General features: G+C 35.4%; 1 protein-coding gene across 1 annotated transcript in view; it reads left to right on the top strand.

Annotated features, from left to right (window-relative positions):
- The window catches only part of LOC129261177 (ATP-dependent DNA helicase Q5-like), a 29,222-nt gene extending 14,223 nt beyond the window's left edge, over nucleotides 1–14,999 (top strand). The window contains 10 exon segments of the mRNA XM_054899239.2: nucleotides 1,470–1,509; nucleotides 2,081–2,139; nucleotides 4,984–5,075; nucleotides 5,963–6,059; nucleotides 6,719–6,820; nucleotides 7,274–7,751; nucleotides 7,754–8,367; nucleotides 10,483–10,722; nucleotides 12,053–12,125; nucleotides 13,103–14,999. Coding sequence (XP_054755214.2) covers nucleotides 1,470–1,509; nucleotides 2,081–2,139; nucleotides 4,984–5,075; nucleotides 5,963–6,059; nucleotides 6,719–6,820; nucleotides 7,274–7,751; nucleotides 7,754–8,367; nucleotides 10,483–10,722; nucleotides 12,053–12,125; nucleotides 13,103–13,200 — 1,893 coding nt within the window. The 3' untranslated portion in view covers nucleotides 13,201–14,999.
- Nucleotides 15,000–19,112: the final 4,113 nt, after the last annotated feature.

Raw genomic sequence — 19,112 nt, 5'->3', positions numbered from 1 at the left:
TTGAATGTATTGATGTGGGCGAGTCAGTAAACCAGGTTTCACAAAGTCTGATAATCGAAAGATTTACATCTAAATCATTGATGAATAATTGGAATGGGTCGAAGTTTTTGTTGAGGCTACGTGCATTGTTGTGTAGTAGAGAGAGTGTACTTGGGCACCTGGCAAATGTGTTGTCAGATAATTGGCTTGAAAGATAATAGTCAGAAGACAAGTTATTCACAAAAACATCATTTTCATCTGAGTCAAGTTGGAACTCAGGCATTTCGTTGTTAAGTTGAATAATACTGCTTACTGCACTATGATATGAGGCAGAAAGAATTTCAGGATCGTGGTTAGCCAAAGAAGCAACATTTGTATCAATGGGGCAATTGGTCATGAAAAGAACTGGTTGAGAGTTGGGATTGAAATAGGTGGAATCAACATCAATAGCTTGTACGAAACGGGTTGGACCATGGAGCTAATACAAATCATTGGAACATGTGTGTACAAAAGAGAGCATATGTAAATTTCTGAAAGAAAATAACTACCGTATGTAAATACCAGGCTGGATCGCAACAAGGAATGCAAGGGGAATTGACAGTAAAAATAAAAAACAATTCCATTCAGAAAGAAAAAGTAATCTGGTTTTCCTTAATGACTTTATGTAAAACATTGAATATTCAGATGCATTACAATGTATTACAGAACTAATACCGAATAAGATAACAGTATTGGTCATAGGTTTTAAATGGCAACTCACAGTTACCACCTAAGTGAATTAAGGAGGAAAATATAACTCCAAAAATATTAATGAATATGTAGTTGATAAAAAACTAGCCTTATATAAAGAAAGAAAAAAGTTGTAAGACTATTGTTAGACCAAATATTGTGGATAAGATCTTAAATTAACAACAGGCCTACATGAAATCAATGGAATTTGGTGTTATATCAACAACAGTGTCTACACTGTAAAAAATGATGTGCCAACCCAGCTGCACCTAAAGCGCCTGCACAGCGACTGCACCACGAGTGCCGACTTTCTAGTTGAAATTTGAACTAAAAAATCAGCACTCGCAGCGCAGCCACTATACACTATATCTTTACATTGTCCTGAACCAAAACTCTTAATACAATCTTAACTCTAAGCCTATGCCCTCTGAGATATTAACACAGGAGCATATGCCGTGTCATTGGTGATGGTGGTGATTAAGATGATGATGACAATGATGCCCGTTGCGATGATAGTGATGGTGATGATGATGGTGGTAATGATGATGGTGATGATGTTGGTGATGATGGTGATGGTGGTGATGGTGATGATGATGATGATGGTGGTGGTGGTGATGATGGTGATGATGATGATGATGATGATGATGATGATAGTGATGATGGTGATGATGACGATGGGTATTATGTTTATTGAATATTATTATTATTATTCTTTTTGTGTAGCTCTAATTATATATTTAAGTATATATCATTATTTGCAGAAGAAAATAAAAGCAGATACCCAACACACAGAGGAAATAGGTATGTAGTGTCTCAAGTCATTTACTCATCAAAATAATGGAAAGTAGATTAAGAAACCATGTCTTTTATGCAGGTCCCCCCAAAAAAAGAAATATAAACTTACAAACAAACTACCTACAAAATGCTAAACAAACAAAAACTAAAGTACTAGAACTGCTCAGTGAATATTTGTTATAGATGAATATGTTGAATTATTAATTTGTATTGTCAATTATCAATCGGAAGCTGTCATTCACCAGAATATGTTTTTTTTTTTTTTTGGGAGGGGAATGTTCCTGTTGATTTTACTGTGAAATATGTAATGATTTTATTGTAAATAATTCAAAATAAAACCCCTATATCTTTAAAGTTTTTCTTTCGTGTGTTCATCATTTGATAGCACCTTCATACATAGACATAGAGGCTCTTCAATTTTGCACATTTACAAATCTTATAGTGCTATTACATATTACCGATTACTGATCACAATATTTACATATAACCTATATATTTTACTGATACATTTAAAATCAGTGTATTATGATCACTTGTTATTAATTTTCAGTTTCTTTCTGGTCAAATTTTTCTTTAGATCCAAACTGTAAATTGAAAAATCCTCAAAGCTCCAAAGTTCCAGGACTTACTATTAAGGTAATGAAAAATGCAAATATTCTCAATTAAAATTTCACATTTGGTCTCTATTCTTTGATGAACAGTGCAATCTTTATTATACCCCAGCCAAACGAAGTTTGAAGGGGTATTTATCTGCGTATGGCCGGGCAGTCGGTCAGTTGCAAATCTTGCGCATCGAACTACTTCCTCAGTTTGTAACTGATTTTCATGAAACTTGGAACACATATTTGTGTTGGGGTGAAGATGTGCAAGACACACTTTTTGCATGTGTCGGAAATGCCATGGTAATGGTATATTTTACCCAAAATAAGGTAAAAATCTTGCAGTTCAAACTACTTCCTCAGTTTTTAACCAATTCTCATGAAATTTGGTACACACATTGGTATTGATGTAGATATGTGCAAGACATATATTTTGTGTGTGTCGGAAATTGTGTTGCCATGGTAACATATTACATGACAAAAATTGGGTATAAAACTTTCAGTTTTAATTACTTCATCAATTTTCAACCAATTGTCATGAAATTTAGCTCACACATTGGTCTCGAGGTAAAGATGTACAGGACATATTTTTGCATGTGTCAGAAATCGTGTTGCCATGGGAACAATATATAATATGTCAAAAATTAGGCAAAAATCTTGTGGTTCAAACTATTTCATCAGTGTTGAGCCAATTTTCATGATATTTTGCTCACACGTAGGTGTGGAGGTAAAGATGGGCAAGACATATTTCCCCCCCCATGTGTTGTAAACTGTTACCATGGTAACAGCATATGGTATTAATCAACTACAGTGATACATGTAGTTCTAGTTTTGTCTGTTAATAAAAAAATAAGGGTAACAGTTCCAGCAGTGTAATTTTACATTAGGCCATGATATTTCATCATGAAGAACAAAGCACATAATGTGAAATTAAAGGAAAGGAAAACTATGACAACCTCTACTTTGAAAAAGACACATCATTCAAGTGAAATGCCATGCTTGTTTTGCTGATTTCTCATCTATAGCTATTACACAATTTCATTCAGAATCCTGTGGCACATATTTTTTTTTTGTCCATGCAACACCACAGACACTTGGGTGGATTGGATTCTGTACGAACTACTTACAAAATTGTTATTTATTTTTAAAGTATGTCTTTAGCTTTGGTAAATCCTGAAAATATGGTTATGACTTTAAAACTTTATTACTAGATTATATGAATATGCATGCCCTGAAATTGTTATGTGGAGGATATGAAAGGATAAATTTTGTGATTTTTCATGAAAATGTATTTCAATCAGTTGCCCCATTTAAATATCATACACCTGTATCTGCATGGTTTTTCTGTTTGATATAAAACCTATTTCAAAGCACGGACTGGGCTGAAAATTTCAGGATATAACCATTTTCTGTAGCTTCCCTTCATTTGTAAGATAGATGCTCCAAGGGCTCTTCTAAAGGAAAACAGAAATATCGCCAAGAGAGGGCACTAGATATGTTTGATATGATTATTTAAATTTTTCACAGAGAACAGGCTTTTGGAAAAAGATCAAACAGCTACTACAAGTTTTTAAGATTGGAATTTCAGATGATACTCAAGTACAATTCAGATTATTGACCCTTTACCAAAGGTTTAGACAGGCTTTAAAGGAAACAAAAGCCAAGAAGAGAAGCATTCTTATTCGAAAGAGTAAAATGAAAGGAACAATTTAAACCAAGTTTCATAGAAATTGGTTATGAAATACGCAAGTTATGGACGTTTGAAAAGTCCTCTTGTACTTTCTTTGGGGATCCTCAAATTGGCAAACATACTGCAAAATGTGGACAACTCTCCATTTGTTTTGTAAACAAATTTTCAGATTCAAATTGCATCTTGCCTCCTGAGCATGACATGTGTCATGGGAAAATATAATTCACACCACATATGTCATGGTCAGGAGACAATGTGAAATATGTGAAATAAAGGGGAAAATCTGAGAATTAGTGTACAAGACAAATGGAGAGTTGTCCACAAAATCAGCCTTTTTGAAGCATATTTGCCAATTTTTTGAGAATCCCCATAGAAAGTACAACAAGACTTTTCAAACTTCCATAACTCACTTATTCTATAACCGATTTTGATGACACATGTCTTTGATTGCTCCTCTCATTTTATTCTTTACCATAAGATTGATTCTCTCCTTGTATTTTGGTTTCCCTTAAAGGAGAATGAAACCCTTGAAACCAGCTGAATCCATATCAAAGAGAAAAATCAAAGAAACATATTGTTGAAAGTTTGAGGAAGATTGAATGAATAATAAGAAAGTTATGAGCATTTGAATATTGAGATCACTAATGCCATGTATATCCTCCCATTGGCAATGCGACCAAGATCTGTGATGTCACACACGTACAACTCCCTCATTACTTTAGTACTTATTTCACTTATATTCTCACTTTTATAGAGTCTATCACAAGGTGAGGTGTTCTTTTTATGAGAGGACAAGTATACAGAGGTTTCACAACATTATATCAGTGATGAATCGTTTGTCATATGATTAGAATGAGCAAAAAGAGATGTTTTGGGGTATATTTTCAGTGTCCAAAAGGGGAGAGTTGTTCATCTGTGACATCATAGATCTTGGTCGCATTGCCAATAGGAGGATCTCCATAGCATTAGTGATCTCGACATTCAAATGCTCATAACTCTTCTATTGCTAGTCCTATTTTACTCAAACTTTTGTTGATCTTATTCTTTGATTTTTCTGCTTTCACAAAAGCTAACTTGCTCCAAGAGTTTCATTCTCCTTTAAGAAGCAATTGTACATCTTAAAAGTTAAAAGTATGTCCGTTGATAATTGGAGAAAAGGTCACATTTGAAATGCATTCTTTATCCCGTCAGGTAAGAGAACATTGTATGCAGCTTCTTGAGAAGGCTTTGAGAGCAAACATCAACGCTGCCTTCTCTGACGAGTCAAATGGTCTCACCTCCAAGTTAGTTATACTTTTAATTTATTTTTTAAATGTTATGAAGTTCTACTTTTTTTAAATTAACTTTTAAAGCATTGTCAGTCCCCAGTTTGATTTCCTTATGTTTAGATTTCATGATTTCACAAAGTTCAGTTAATGTAACTGAACAAGATTTAGATCTTCAATAATTTAGTTAAAATTGACCTTGGTTTTCTAGGCTTTCTCATGAAATGATTATGTACTGCGACTGCTTTCATTTATCTCTAAAGGGATGCTCCAGGCTGAAAATAATACGAATTAAACAGATAAAGAAAAATCAGACAAACAAAACACTGAAAATTTGATTAAAATCGGACAAGGAATAAAAAAGTTATGGCATTTTAAAGATTTGCATTATTCCGATGAAACAGTTCTAGGCATGTCTTAATGCATATTCAGTGAGCAAATTGATAATGTCGTATCCCCACTTGTTCTTTTGTATTTTGTTATATTACATTAAAGTTTATTCACATTTTTTCTACCAAGAACTGAAAAAAATTGGATTGACAATTGATTTAAAGCATTAGATATCCATTGCTGCAACCTATTTCATTACAAAGAAGACAAATACTTCACACATGTATGAAAAAATGAAACAAATATGATTTCATGTAATATCATAAGAAAAAGAAAGTGGGGATGTGACATCATCAGCCCACCTAATGAATATTTATGATGGTGTGCATATAACTATTTTTACAAAATATTGCTAAAGTTAAAATTCAATAACTTTGTTATGTGTTATCCGATTTCGATGACGTTTTCAGCATTTTGCTCTGTGAAATTTACTCTATTTATTTAGATATAAATATTTTCAACCCGGAGCATCCCTTTAAAGATTGTAGTACATTTTATTTTGAATCCTTTTTTAGTGACTACAAAATCCAAAGATGTGCAATATCAGCTGAGTACTCAGCCATGCAAGCAGCCAAGACATGCAATCTATACAAGGCAAAAGTATTTGGTCAGGTAATAAAAAAATAAATATAATTATAACAGAAATATGTATAGCACCATCTACAGTATGTAGAGATATTCTCAAACATTTGTTGATCTTATTCAATGAGTGTCCTGTTTGTGTACGAGCACCTTGTACCAAGGGTTTCATTCTCCTCTAGCAAGATGTAATTTGAGGGTTAACAAAGAGAAGAAAGGAATACCTGTTCTGGCCATTTGGAGATATGATACCAAATTATGTGTAGAACGCCTACTAAAGTCTGACAACCATTAGCCCTAAAAGGCCGAGGGGGGGGGGGGTTGGTGAAATCTGCCTGTCCTTGATGTTTCCCCTCCGTGTGTTTTCACAATAAGTAGATACCGCATTGTTTTGTGAGCAACTTTTACTTCCGTATGTGCGGCTTTGAAGTTACCTTATTTGTTGCATTATTGTTGCTTTGAGTTTAGTTACCGGTACATTATTTTGAATAAAGAATCATCTCCTTTTGATACCTAATTGATTTAGTTTCCTTATTTGAATAACCTGTTTAGGTTTATATATCAGTTCCTGAAAATGGTGTCAAAATATTACAAAACTCGACATGACTACTCGGAGCTCTTTTCCTCACGTTCTATTTTCATATGGTATGTCATAATTATGAATATTTTAATATTCCCTGTCTTTTTGATAGGTTGGAGAAATAGGTAAGAAGACGAAAGAAGGCCGTCTGCATGATCTTTTTATTTCTGTGACAGATGAAGAGGATACACTGAAGGAACCTCTGTCATGCAAGGTGATTTACATGTATACTCCAAAACTGTTGCTTTGTACTCATTTCTTTTTTCTTGTTTCTATACGCCTCACCGAAACACTTACTTAATTCATGTGCACAAACATTTCATTGTTGCGAGTCATTTCAGATATACTGCCTATGAGCCAGTTTTGCATTTGCCAAAACAGAAGATAGTAAGAAGGCAAAATGAAGTAAGACCAGCTGGGCATTAGACTAAATGAAAATTAGACTTTAAAGGTATTAGGACCAAGTTTAGCGTAGGACCAAGCAAAAATTAGACCAAATTGATCGTAGGCAAAATTGGTTTAGCCATGTGGTATTTGACTACCTGAGAAGTAGATCTATCGCTTGAAGACCAAGTGAACATATGCAGTGCCAGTCAGTAGTAGCTCTATCATGTGATATCAAATTTGTGATGTATGAAGTGTTCTTTTCATGTTCTATACCCTGTAGGCTCCATCAAGCACTGCATCCAATGGCCCAAGATTACCAGCGCTTCCCGGGTTCTGCACGGCGGCGTCTCTACTGGCTGCCAACGCACCCAAGAAAGGTGAAGACAACTCCAGACAGACTACTCTAAACTTTGGGCCACCTGCCAAGGGAGGTGGTCTTAGAAAGAAAGGGGAGGCTCAGACCAAGGTGAAATCGTCAGGGGGATTCGTGAAGGCATCGGCTTTAGTGACGTCAGATGGACAGGTGAAGAAGAGGAAACGGGAGGGGATGGATGGCGACTTAGCAGCCGAGGAGGAGGGGATGGAAGGTCTGTGGATCGGTGATGCGGGAGCAGAACGAATCCCTGAGGGTGTTGAAATGGACGAGGTGGAGGGCTTTGAGGATGGGGACTGCGATGACAACCTAGGGTGCAGCTTCCTAGAGGGGGAGGAGTTCGGTGTGGAGGAATACGATGCAGCTGAAGAAGAAATAGAAGATGATGGATGGTGGACAGTAAAGTGGAGAGGAGTGACGACAGAGACTCCACTAGGTTGCCAATGAAAAAGAAATGCATGGAAACAACCACACACATGGAAGACTGTAGGACTAAAAAGCAAGGTCAACTGACACACCATGATGACCAGATGGGCGGAAGCAAGATACCTACTGTTCCTGATGAACATCCATACCTACATGCTTCCGAAGCCACAAGGACAGGAGGACAATCAAAAGAAGTGCAATCGCAAGAAAATAGGTTTGATACCGGCATTACGGGTAGAACAAGTACTACAGACAGCGACATGACCAGAAGAAGTAGGGGTGCGCTATGCTCCCAAGAGGATATCCTTTCTGAAGACTATACAAAAAACAATACATCAGCATCAATGACATCAAAGAATCTGGATGTTAGCCAGAAAGAAGACAGTCTTTCTGTTCCAAGGAACAATCCTATAGTAGTGAAATGGGAAGCAATAAAATCAGAATCTGGTGGGTCGATTGTTTATGAGAATGGGTTTGTTGGATCACATGAAGCAACAAGGAAAAACAGACAATCGGCCAATGCTGCTGACTGTAGTCCAGGAGTAGGTGAAGGCTCATCTTCTTGGGAGACAGAGGTAAGATAGACCTTCAACTTTTTTTATGACACCTGGTTCCTGTAACACAAAGGTTAGCAATTAATTGTACACTTGATTTTCATGATAGATTGTACATTGTAGTCAATGCAATCAATCGTAAAAAAATGTTCTACGGTCATTGCTAAACTTTGTGTTACGGGCCCCTTTGTAATATACTTACTAGAAGAACTATAGGTGTATGGCTGTTAAGTTTGATACTACATGTACATGTAGTTGGTCCAATTCCTTGATTTCCCAACACCTGATTCACAATAACGATTTTCACTGGAACTCCTTGTACATAAACATCAATGTAGGTCGGGTGTCGAGCAAAGTTACAATGGAAGAAATCATTTGTTACTTCTCTTTAACTAATTACCCATACCATGATATGTGATGGTATTACTGCCCAACAGTGGCAAAAGGAAACAAGTGACACATAAGTCAAATTTGAGTTATTGTTGTTTTTGAAACACCCTTTTTATATTACACGTTCAGGCAAAATTTGGGGAAGAAATGATGGTTCTCAGTCAGACCGCAGGTCCCTATGCTAATGAGCAAAAAGGCCAGATTCATCCAAATCATCTCGTGGCTGAATCCTCCTCCTTGCAAAATCTTGTGATTCGTGAGAGTTTCTTTCTCTAAGAATTTACCTGTTTTAACCTCAAGTTAAATGAAATATTATTGCACCATCAGGTAGAGTAAAAGTTACTCTTTCATATTGGTCATTTATTTTGTATACAATATTTTGTTAAATAAGTAAATTTCTGGCCTGAAAATGTGCCTCAAAACTGAATTTTCTTCCTCTGTTTTCTTTTGCAAATTGTGCAAAACTTTTTATTTTGAGCCTCAATGATATCTATATCACCATAAAGCTGAACTTCTGTACTTTCTCACAATGCCACTCTTGATATGCGGCACCTTTTAATCGGGTCAAGATCACACTTTTCCCACCAAGGTACAAGACGAGATTTCTGAAATTTTGTACTTGCATGAAATCCATAGTTCTGATTGGCTGGATAAGGTTCACAGAACAACAGGCGCGGGGTATTTGAGGAGATTACCACATGGGAAGTGTGACCTTCCCACGAACCCAGGCACTGGAACCATTGGAATTTGCCATTGTGTGGTCTTTTTGACCAATCAGAGTGCAGTATTCTTGTTTTCAAGCTGCTTTATGTACTTGGCAAATGAAAAGTGTGATCTTGACCCGATTAAACCAATTCTTATTTTGAAACCTATATCATTGCAAAGCATACATATTCAGCTTTATCATGATATAAAAATCATTTGGGCTCAAACAAAAATAAAGTGTGAAAATAGCAGCTTTTGTCAGGTGAAAATAAATATTTTGTAGCATATTTTAGATCAAAATTTTAACCTATATTACAAAATCTTTGAATAAATTCAAACACATGACCTGAAAGGATGATTCTTCTTCTTTACAATGGTACCAAATTCATGAAATTCGATGCACAATTAGAGCAGCAATGACCGAATGAAAAGAGGTGTTTTGGTCCGCATCAAGCTCATTAAATATGCAAAACATCTCAAGTCATGAATATCACTTGGATGAAAGAAGCCACTTTATACTTGGGACCTGCAGTCTGACTGTTCTAGGGAAAGATATTGAAGAGAATATGCTGTTAAATTGCATTGATGCCTACAGTATGTACGTAAATGACGAACACACATTGCTCATTTACAACAAATGATACTTTTGTAACTTGCTCCTTTTGCCAAAGTATGGCAGATTACAACTTATGATAAGAAGAAGTAAACAGAGACATAATTTTATGAGGGTCCCAACTTTAGGGGAGTCGGACGTTCATGCTTTATGTGATTTTAAGGTTAATTTTCTAAACATTTGGGGAGTGTTTCATGAAAGGATGTTTTATCTGGCAAGCCCTGATTTATCCAACAATTACCATAGGAACTGTGCTTCTCAGCCAATAAAAATTAAGGTAAGAATTAAGATCTGAGAGTTTGTCGGACAAAGATGTTGATGAAAACGCTCCCCTGTAAATTTTTTAAGTTCCCTTCTCATCTGTTTCCATCTTTCTTTTCTATCTTACCTTTTCCCTCGGCATCCTCAAAATATTTGTACATTTGCAGATCAAGTCGTCACTTTCCATCAGAAGACTGAACCCTGTGGACAACAGCGCCCTCACAGGAAGTCCAAGAAAACATGTGACCTTTGACCCCAAGGTCGAAGACAACGAGAGAGCAACGGGAGAGTCATTGGAAGACAAACGCCAGGAGAACAAGATGTCGCAAGGGCTCAATAAGATCGTTGCCGATGCTGTCGTGAAGTACCTCACTCCCCACTACAAAGAAGGCAAAATTGCTTCCAAGGTGTGTTATATTAAAGGGGGAAGAAACTCACACTGCTGTGGTCTCTCATTGACTTTGTGTATAGATAGCTAGTCTTAAAATATGCTTGAAAAGGGGGAAACCCTGTAGATTTAGAATATAAAACTTTTAAAAGACTTGTATGCATATAAGGCCAGGGGCCCCATTTCATAAAGGACTTTAACATTGCCATTATGGCAACTACCATGGCAACGAGGCTCAGCAGCCAATAAAAATCAAGGTTTACCATGGTAGTTGCCATAATGGCAAAGTTACAACAGTTGTAACTCTTTATGAAACGGGCCCCTGATCTTGAAACATTTTAAAAAGTAAGTCGAGACCGGGTCGAAACAACTAGAGATACATGTACATGTATGTATACAAGTAAAAGTGTAATTGCATAAAAGATTTTGAAGAGTAACATTAGAGGAAATTCAAAATAGTCAGCCAAGGAAGGTTGTTATGGGGCCGAGAAAGTAAGCTAATCTATTAGCGTTGCTATTGGAAATATGGATAGAGTTTGGAACAAAATAAAACCTGAAACGATTGCAGGGGGAATTTGGAACACAAATGCCTCATACTAGAATGATTGAATCGGTAGTGTCGGGTCATTCCTTAGTTTGTGAACTTTGAGAAGAGCTTGTTGTGAAAAGAGTGAACTGACGGAGGGAAGATCTGCATGTATCAGCAGTTAGCTGAGCGATCTTCCTTGGTTTTTCTAGCTTCTTGGTATTTTCCTTTGCAAGGTTGCCATACATGTAGATACATAACAAGTTAAAACGTTATCATGCTCTGTATGAAAGATTGGTAAAAAAGAACGAGGATGCAGTTATCAACACAAAATTTTCTGAGCTTACTCAAAAAGTACAACTTTTGGTTAGCTTTTAGTTTCCAGCAAAATTCAGTTTATTGTCAATCACTGTCCCAATATATTTATATTCAGTAACCTGATCAATGGAACAATTATGTAAAAATAATCAAAAGCTTATGTGCTTTAGCGATGTATGTAACGCCGAAAATCAACAATGATTTCCTTGGTTTTGCTAACATTCAAGACTAGATTGTGAATATCACACCAATTGACATATTTTTCTATTTGACTGAAATTATCATTGACATTGTTGTATTAAGGAGACCTGAAGAACAATGTCATCAGCGTACTTTGTTATGGAAAAGCCAGCTTCCAACACTGAATTTGACACTGTATTTTGTTGTAAGATGCAAGGCCAGCAATCAATACTGCTATTCTTATTGTTGTTCTTGTCATTATTATTATACATTTTAATTTATTATTGATACCAAAATGTTACATTACGTTTTCTTTATTGTGTAGCCTCTATTCAAGTCCTTGGCAAGATGTTTGTCACATCAACTGACTGACAATAAGCTGGTCACCAAAGTTACAGGTAAGTTTTTTTGTACTATTTATAGCCTTTCTAACCCAAAATAAATTTGTGCCAGGTACATGTACCCATTTACATCACCTTGGTTGATTGTTGCAAAATATGGATCAGTTACTTGCTGAAGGAAATCACGCTGTGACTTTTATTCAATCCCACGACTCTCTCTTTCAAAGTCTTGAGACTAATCCACTTGGGCCACAACACTCCAATTTCTTCATTCATTATCCAATTCATGCATTTCATATTAAACACATGTGGTGCTAAAATTCATTATCATAGGGGCTTGAGAGTTGACAGCATTTTTCCTAAGAGATACAAGATAGCACAGGCCATGAATCATGATTGAGATATTGAAAGAAATATTTAACCATGAATCCCAAGCATTGGGAAGAATCAGGATTTATCAATAGAACTACAAATGAAATCCCAAGAAAAATAATGTTTCAATGTAGTTGAAATCGCTTTAAAAGAGAAACATTCTGATTAATGCCTGGTGTTGTGTACACTGTGTCTAACCAATTTCCCAGGATAAACGAGATGAGTGACATCACAATAAGGGTGTCATGCATATATTATGAAACGTATGAATTCAGAATGATCTTTAAAACATTCTTCCTTCTAGGCCCTTCTAGTCTTTCTTTCCCTTTCTTGAACAAAAGCCACCATCATTCATGAATCATGGTCTTGCAAAATCTTTTGTGATTTCTTTATTTAAGTATCTTTGATTTAAAAAAATGTCTCTTCCATATTATTCTGCGATTAAATTGTGTTTGTAGTCTAATTAAGTATCAATGCATATAACTTTGGCATATGAAAGATGAATTTTCATTGTAAAGAAGGTTTTACAAGCCTTAGGTTTATTGCCACATGATAGTTCTGAAAAGGACTGTTAATGTTCTTTTGTGGGTCTTGGGGAGCTCTTAAAAACAATGTTTTTTGACAATTTTTTGTTGACCACTTGTCATGTCTCCGTTTCACAGTGAAGAAACATGCAAAAGGACTGGTTCGTGATTACTTCAAGCACCAAGAGAAATGCCTGACAGAAGATGATATACCAACAGACTCGGGAAGAACATGACACAACCTACTTGACCTGATCTCAAAAAAGATGTCAGACTCTGTCTGTAGAATGTTTGGCCATTCAATATAAGGTACTTTGATTTGAAATAAGGCGAGCTATGTTGATTGATCCATTAGTTGGAATTCTTGCCACCATAATTGCAATACTTTCGTCCACTCCAGATGAACTTCCAAATTGAGTTAACGGGTAACCTCTCATGGACCTGGCCACGGAGGATTATCTATTGTTACTGGGGGTGCTGTGACAATGCTCAGCACCCCCAGTAACAATACAATAATCCTCCGTGGATAGGTCCATGTAACCTCTAAACAGGCATCATGAGATTTCTCTGTGGATCCATGGATTTCCGCTGAGTTTGATTTTTTTTAAACGGTCATTTTTCTGCGACTTTTGTTCTTGGAGCGACGGGACGCATTCCTGCAGATTGAAAACGAGGCATGCTGTGTGGTTGACTGGTCTGTTGGTTGATAAGTGGGGATGTTTTCAATTCATGCTTCCATATGGGCCCCTGCGTGTTATTGTCTCCATTCTCAAAAGTCAAGCGCCTGACAAGAAGACAGAAGGTCCCATTTTGCAAGTCTTTGGTATGACTCTGCTCGCAATAGAACCCATGACCTCCTGTTCATAATGTGGGTGCTCTACCACTGAAGCTCCAGAATCCAAATCAACAATGAGCCGCCAGGCAAGTTTCTCTTTACTAAGCCAAAATGATAATTTGAGCACCACAATTAACAGTTTAAATAAGTTTATTTGAAAGAAGAGTTCTTGCTCTTCTTTCTGTAAAAAAATGTTTAGTTGTGAAATTCAACCAAGCATGAGATACAAGAAGATCTGTAAAAAAAACATTTTTTTTTCCTATTCTGCTGAGATTTTCAACAGATTTGCATTTTCAACTTGAGTTGATTATGTCAAGTCATTGGAGCTACCTTGTCACAAAGTCATAGTAAAAAAAAAATCCATGAGAGCCACATGAAAAGTGTGTGTATGGACAGGATGTGTGTCCAGACAATCGGTTTTAAACAGCCATTAGGAAAAGTTAACAAGCAAAGTCTCATCAATTTTTAGTACAAAATGTTAGGCATTATCACAGAGAACAAAACTGACGAAGATTACAACTATTGAATATTTTTTGTGTAATCCATAGGCAAAAAAGAAAGCTTCTAAATTTGAAACTGTGGACACCCCACCCCATCCTACATGCTATACAGTTTAGTTGTGGCATCAACTGCATTGCACACAGCTGTTGAAAAAAAATTGTTTGTATCAAATATTGTACTTAAGAAGATTTTAGCTCAATTTTGACTATGCTGCAAAAGACTTACGAAAACGTGTTAACTCTCATTGAAAAATCATCATATTTGATCATATTGATCGTACTATTACGTGTCTATTTTTCTGCAATGTGAAATCACTTTCAGTCCCAATCATTTAATGCAATGTAAGTTAACTGATCCATGTGGGACCTCATTTTGTTTGTGTGTGTGTGGGGGGGGGGGGTGGCTGCATTTCTATATCCGACTCCGTACTTTGTAAAGAAAAATAATAATCTTTCTATGAAAAGTGCAATACAGAAATTCATTGATCAGCTTTAATAATCTTCTTTGCTTTGCTCTTTTCCCCAAGTTTTCAGTAGAAGGTGGCAATAGTCCAAGGTTCTTATGGGTCCATGAAAACCTGGAAATTCTTAAATTTTTGCTTTTTCATTATCCATGCCTTAAAAGTCCTATAATATGTACCTTGAAACAATTAAGGTAAAACGTGAAAAAAAAATAATAATGCCACTGAAACCCAAGGATCCTATTAAAATAAAAAGCAATTAGGGTATTGAACAATTTATTTTATGATATAATAAAAGTAATATTAATGATAATAATAACAACAACAACAGAACAGTTCTTGTATAGGGCATTGTACCTTTCAAAGGTCTCAATCAGATTAGCTGTATTTTTAATATTAATTGTCAGCATGGAATAATTAAACACTAATAAATACAAGCAAATGAAAATAAATTTTGCAGTGTATAAGTGGTTTATTGATATCTATTTGTACATGATAATACAAATATTAATAATCAATAGATTCACATGTGTTTGCCATCATTATTTGCAAGCCTCATTGTTTCTGAATATTTAAAATGTGTTTATGCAGTATAAAATTGCACTTGATAATAATAAAGGTTAATATATATATTCATATTTGCACTTTTTCCCTGCTCTATTTACAATGGCATAAAAAGTTTGTGTTCATAACTTCATAAAGATAATACAATAGAAAAATAAATGAGTCCTACAGTTTAGATGAAAAAAACATCTTGCATTTATTTGTCTTCCCTAATCCAATATAAAGAAAAGAAGGATGAAAAATCATTCATAATTTTTTAAGACACTATATTCACTTGTTGCATTTAGAAATAGAGTACCGAAGCAATGACGTCCAAAAAATCTCATTTTGCCTTCCAGCGTTTTTTTAAACAATATTTTGGCAGAGCATTTGGTGGGAATCTATCCAATGGGGTCCCAAGATTTGGCTGTGTGAAAGCCCCGTTGACATTAGATCAAAGCAAGATTGCTTATTTAGGGTCCTTTTTTTGAAAATCTGTGGACGAGCATGGTGCCCACCTTGTAATGGACGTGGACCAGACCAAGGGGCCCCTTCCTCTCTCCTGCTCTCGCTCTCTTTCCCTCTCCTTCCTTCCAATAAGTTTTTAAAGAATAGTATTTTTTTTTTTACTATAGGTGGCCTTTTCTATGAAATTAGTTAAAGGAAAAGTCCACCCCAACGAAAAGTTGATTTGAATAAAAAAGAAAAAAACAAGAAGCATAACAGTGAAAATTTAATCAAAATCAGATGTAAAATAACATTTTATGGTTCAGTCCAGTTGGTCCTTGTCAAATCTGTAAAAATAAAAAATTGTATGATTCAAATAATAAAAACAAAAGAAATAGTGAATGAGGGGCATCGTCAACTCTCTCATTTGCGTTTCACTGATATACATGTAACTCTTTTGTGAAATATAAGCGAAACTTTAATACATGATAACTTTCTTATCTTACATCCAATTTTGATGAAATATTCAGCATTATGCTTGCTTGATTTTTCTCTTTTGATTCAAATCGACATTTTTCTGGGCTGGACTTGACCTTTAATGTCCTCTCACAACAAACATCCACACAGCCTGTGCCACACACCCATGGGGGGGGGGAGCATTTCATGTAGCAAAGAGTTGGGGCTTTTCTCTGACCATATGTTATAAGCTACTGAATTTCATGCATCTGATTGGTTCAGATAAATTTCAGATCAAACAGTTATGAACCAGGCCAATTTTCATTGATTTCAATGGGGGTCTATTAGGTATCAATATGACCATACTTGGGGCCCCATGAACAAAGTCATGTCAAGTTTAGTGTTTAGAGGTTTGCTACCAAAATATTGTCAGAAAAAGGCTGAGATGCACCAGCAGGAAATTTATGATGTCATACTTCAGTAATCTATACCGTTTGAATACATAATCTGGTTAGTTTTATTACACACATCAATGTTTACAATTTTCAATATTGTATTATCAGCCTCTCGTACTGACACCATTATATAAATATATAACAAACTTGTAATTTTGATATGCCCTTGATATGGGTTTGTAATTGGTCTCTAAAAGTACTTTTTATATCTAATATAATTATGTAGGTTATTAAAATCCTTAAAGGGGAAGTTCACCTTGTCAAAAAGTTTACTGTGAAAAAAAGCAGTAAAAATGATGAAAAATAGTGCTGAAGGTTTGAAAAAATCCATCAAAGAATTTTATTTTGTTGATTTTTGACATCATATGACATTTGCGAGAAGCTTTCCTCCATATCGTTTGGTAAAAAAATCAGTGAAATGTCATTTTCTCAGAAAATTGAAAATGATTTTCACTGTACCTTCAATTAATCAAATCATTTCACACCTGTTCCTAAAAATAAAAACAAGAATAAGTCATCACAAACTATTAAAAAAATGAAATTTATGCATTTTATATTACATAAAATTTGGGGCAGCTGCTTGTTTATGACGTCACAAATCCAAACCTTTTAAATTCTAATAAATTTCTTTAACCATTAACAAAGTTTCCTCAAATCTTCAATATTTTATATTATTTTTTCTGCTTTTTTTTTTTACAACACACTTTTCTTCAGGATGAACTTCCCCTTTAAAGAAAACATTTGATGCACTTGATATTAACACCATTTAGGTACTTGGTCAAAGAGTCTGGGCCGGATCTTTCCATAGAAATCCTGTGAAAGGCACAATGAATATGAGAATCGGTAATGAAAGGCCGCTTGCAGGATTCCCGCGCAAAAGACGCTGCTGTGGCTTTTGACAAGTTACCTTAATATGTAGATCTCCAAATGGCAAGATTTTGTGCTAAAAATGGTCTACCCACAAATCTATGGAGATTGATTAAAGCAAACATTAAGTGAAAAAAAAAAAATGTGATAATAAAGATGAAATTATTTTGCATAAAAATCTGTAGTGTTTGTTCTTTGGGGGTGTGTGCATGTGTGTGTTTGGGTCGTGCTTTCAATGTCAATTAGCGTTTTTGCAATTCAAATTAAATAAATGTACAAATACATGTAGGATAATGAAATGATGTTAAAGTCCACATTCTAAAGGAAAATTCTAAATCATAAAATGAAAACATACATATATATTTGAAAGGCTGAAAAAGAAATAACTGGTATATCAATGGCACATGATATCAGTACATGTATATTGAAATTGAACTGATTTATAGGCAATGTACATTTATAGTTATAAGGCAAGTGAAACCATTCGTTAGCAGAGTAATGCAAACTTAATTCTCTACTCTCTTACACTTCAGCAGACAAATGTGTTCAAGATATGCCATGGTTTTTCTCTAGATATTGCTTCTTTTCCTACATTGCATTATGTACAGAATTACTATGTGGATTCGCTGGTAATTTTATGCTGTTAACCTTGTTTATGTTGTCTGCAAAATTGTGGGCCAAATCCCATTATGGAGCTAAGCAGGTGGGACTATCAAACTCTAAATCAATCAAGCAAAGCCTTGAAACCTCCTTTGTGGAATTGGGTCCGATTGGGGGAGAGAGAGAGAGAGAGAGAGAGAGAGAGAGAGAGAGGGGGGGGGGGGGGGGAGATGAGATGGACAGAGGAAAGAAAAGGAGAGAGAGAGACTGAGAGATAGAAAGAGATAGATATGATGGATGCCATTGGCAGCAGACAGATAGAAAGTTGGCTATTGTATGTTAGCAGTGTAAACAATTCTTTTCGTGACTTTTTTAAGTTGCACTGACCATAAATATAAAACATATGCAATGTATCACCTAACAATCTTTTTTGAAAAGTGCAAAGTGAACCTAACCTTTGTTGGTAAAGGGAACTGACCCTTAGGATTATATTGGTCCTTTGTAATAACTGAAAGACAATTACATACACAGTTTTGCACTCTCACATATAACACAAGACATCAAACTGGCAAACAATTTTCCTCAATGTACATCGAATGTAAGAATTCCTTATGTGATAAGATGGCTCAGTTTTCAAATGTGGCATATCAATGAACAAAAGAAACGTCCTAAGGTGTACGCTAACGGACGTAGAGGGCAGCAACACTGCCGTGTGTTGGTGCCCTCTACGTTCATTGGTGTACGCTGTAAAAGGTTCAAGGATTTTTTATGTGATAAGGATCCTGAATGGTTCAATTTTTCTATGCGATTATATATATATATATATATATATATATATGCACTGAAGAAGTTTTCTCGAAGTAGATAGGATTTAAGGATTTCTACTGTGATAAAACATAAAATAAAGGCTCAATTTTCTTATGTAGTATATCCGTGCATTGAAGAAGTTTTCTAAAGTGTACATAGGATTTAAGATTTTTTTTT

This window comes from Lytechinus pictus, chromosome 5, assembly GCF_037042905.1.
Source record: "Lytechinus pictus isolate F3 Inbred chromosome 5, Lp3.0, whole genome shotgun sequence".
NCBI lineage: Eukaryota > Metazoa > Echinodermata > Echinoidea > Temnopleuroida > Toxopneustidae > Lytechinus > Lytechinus pictus.
This window is presented reverse-complemented; position numbering and strand designations above follow the sequence as displayed.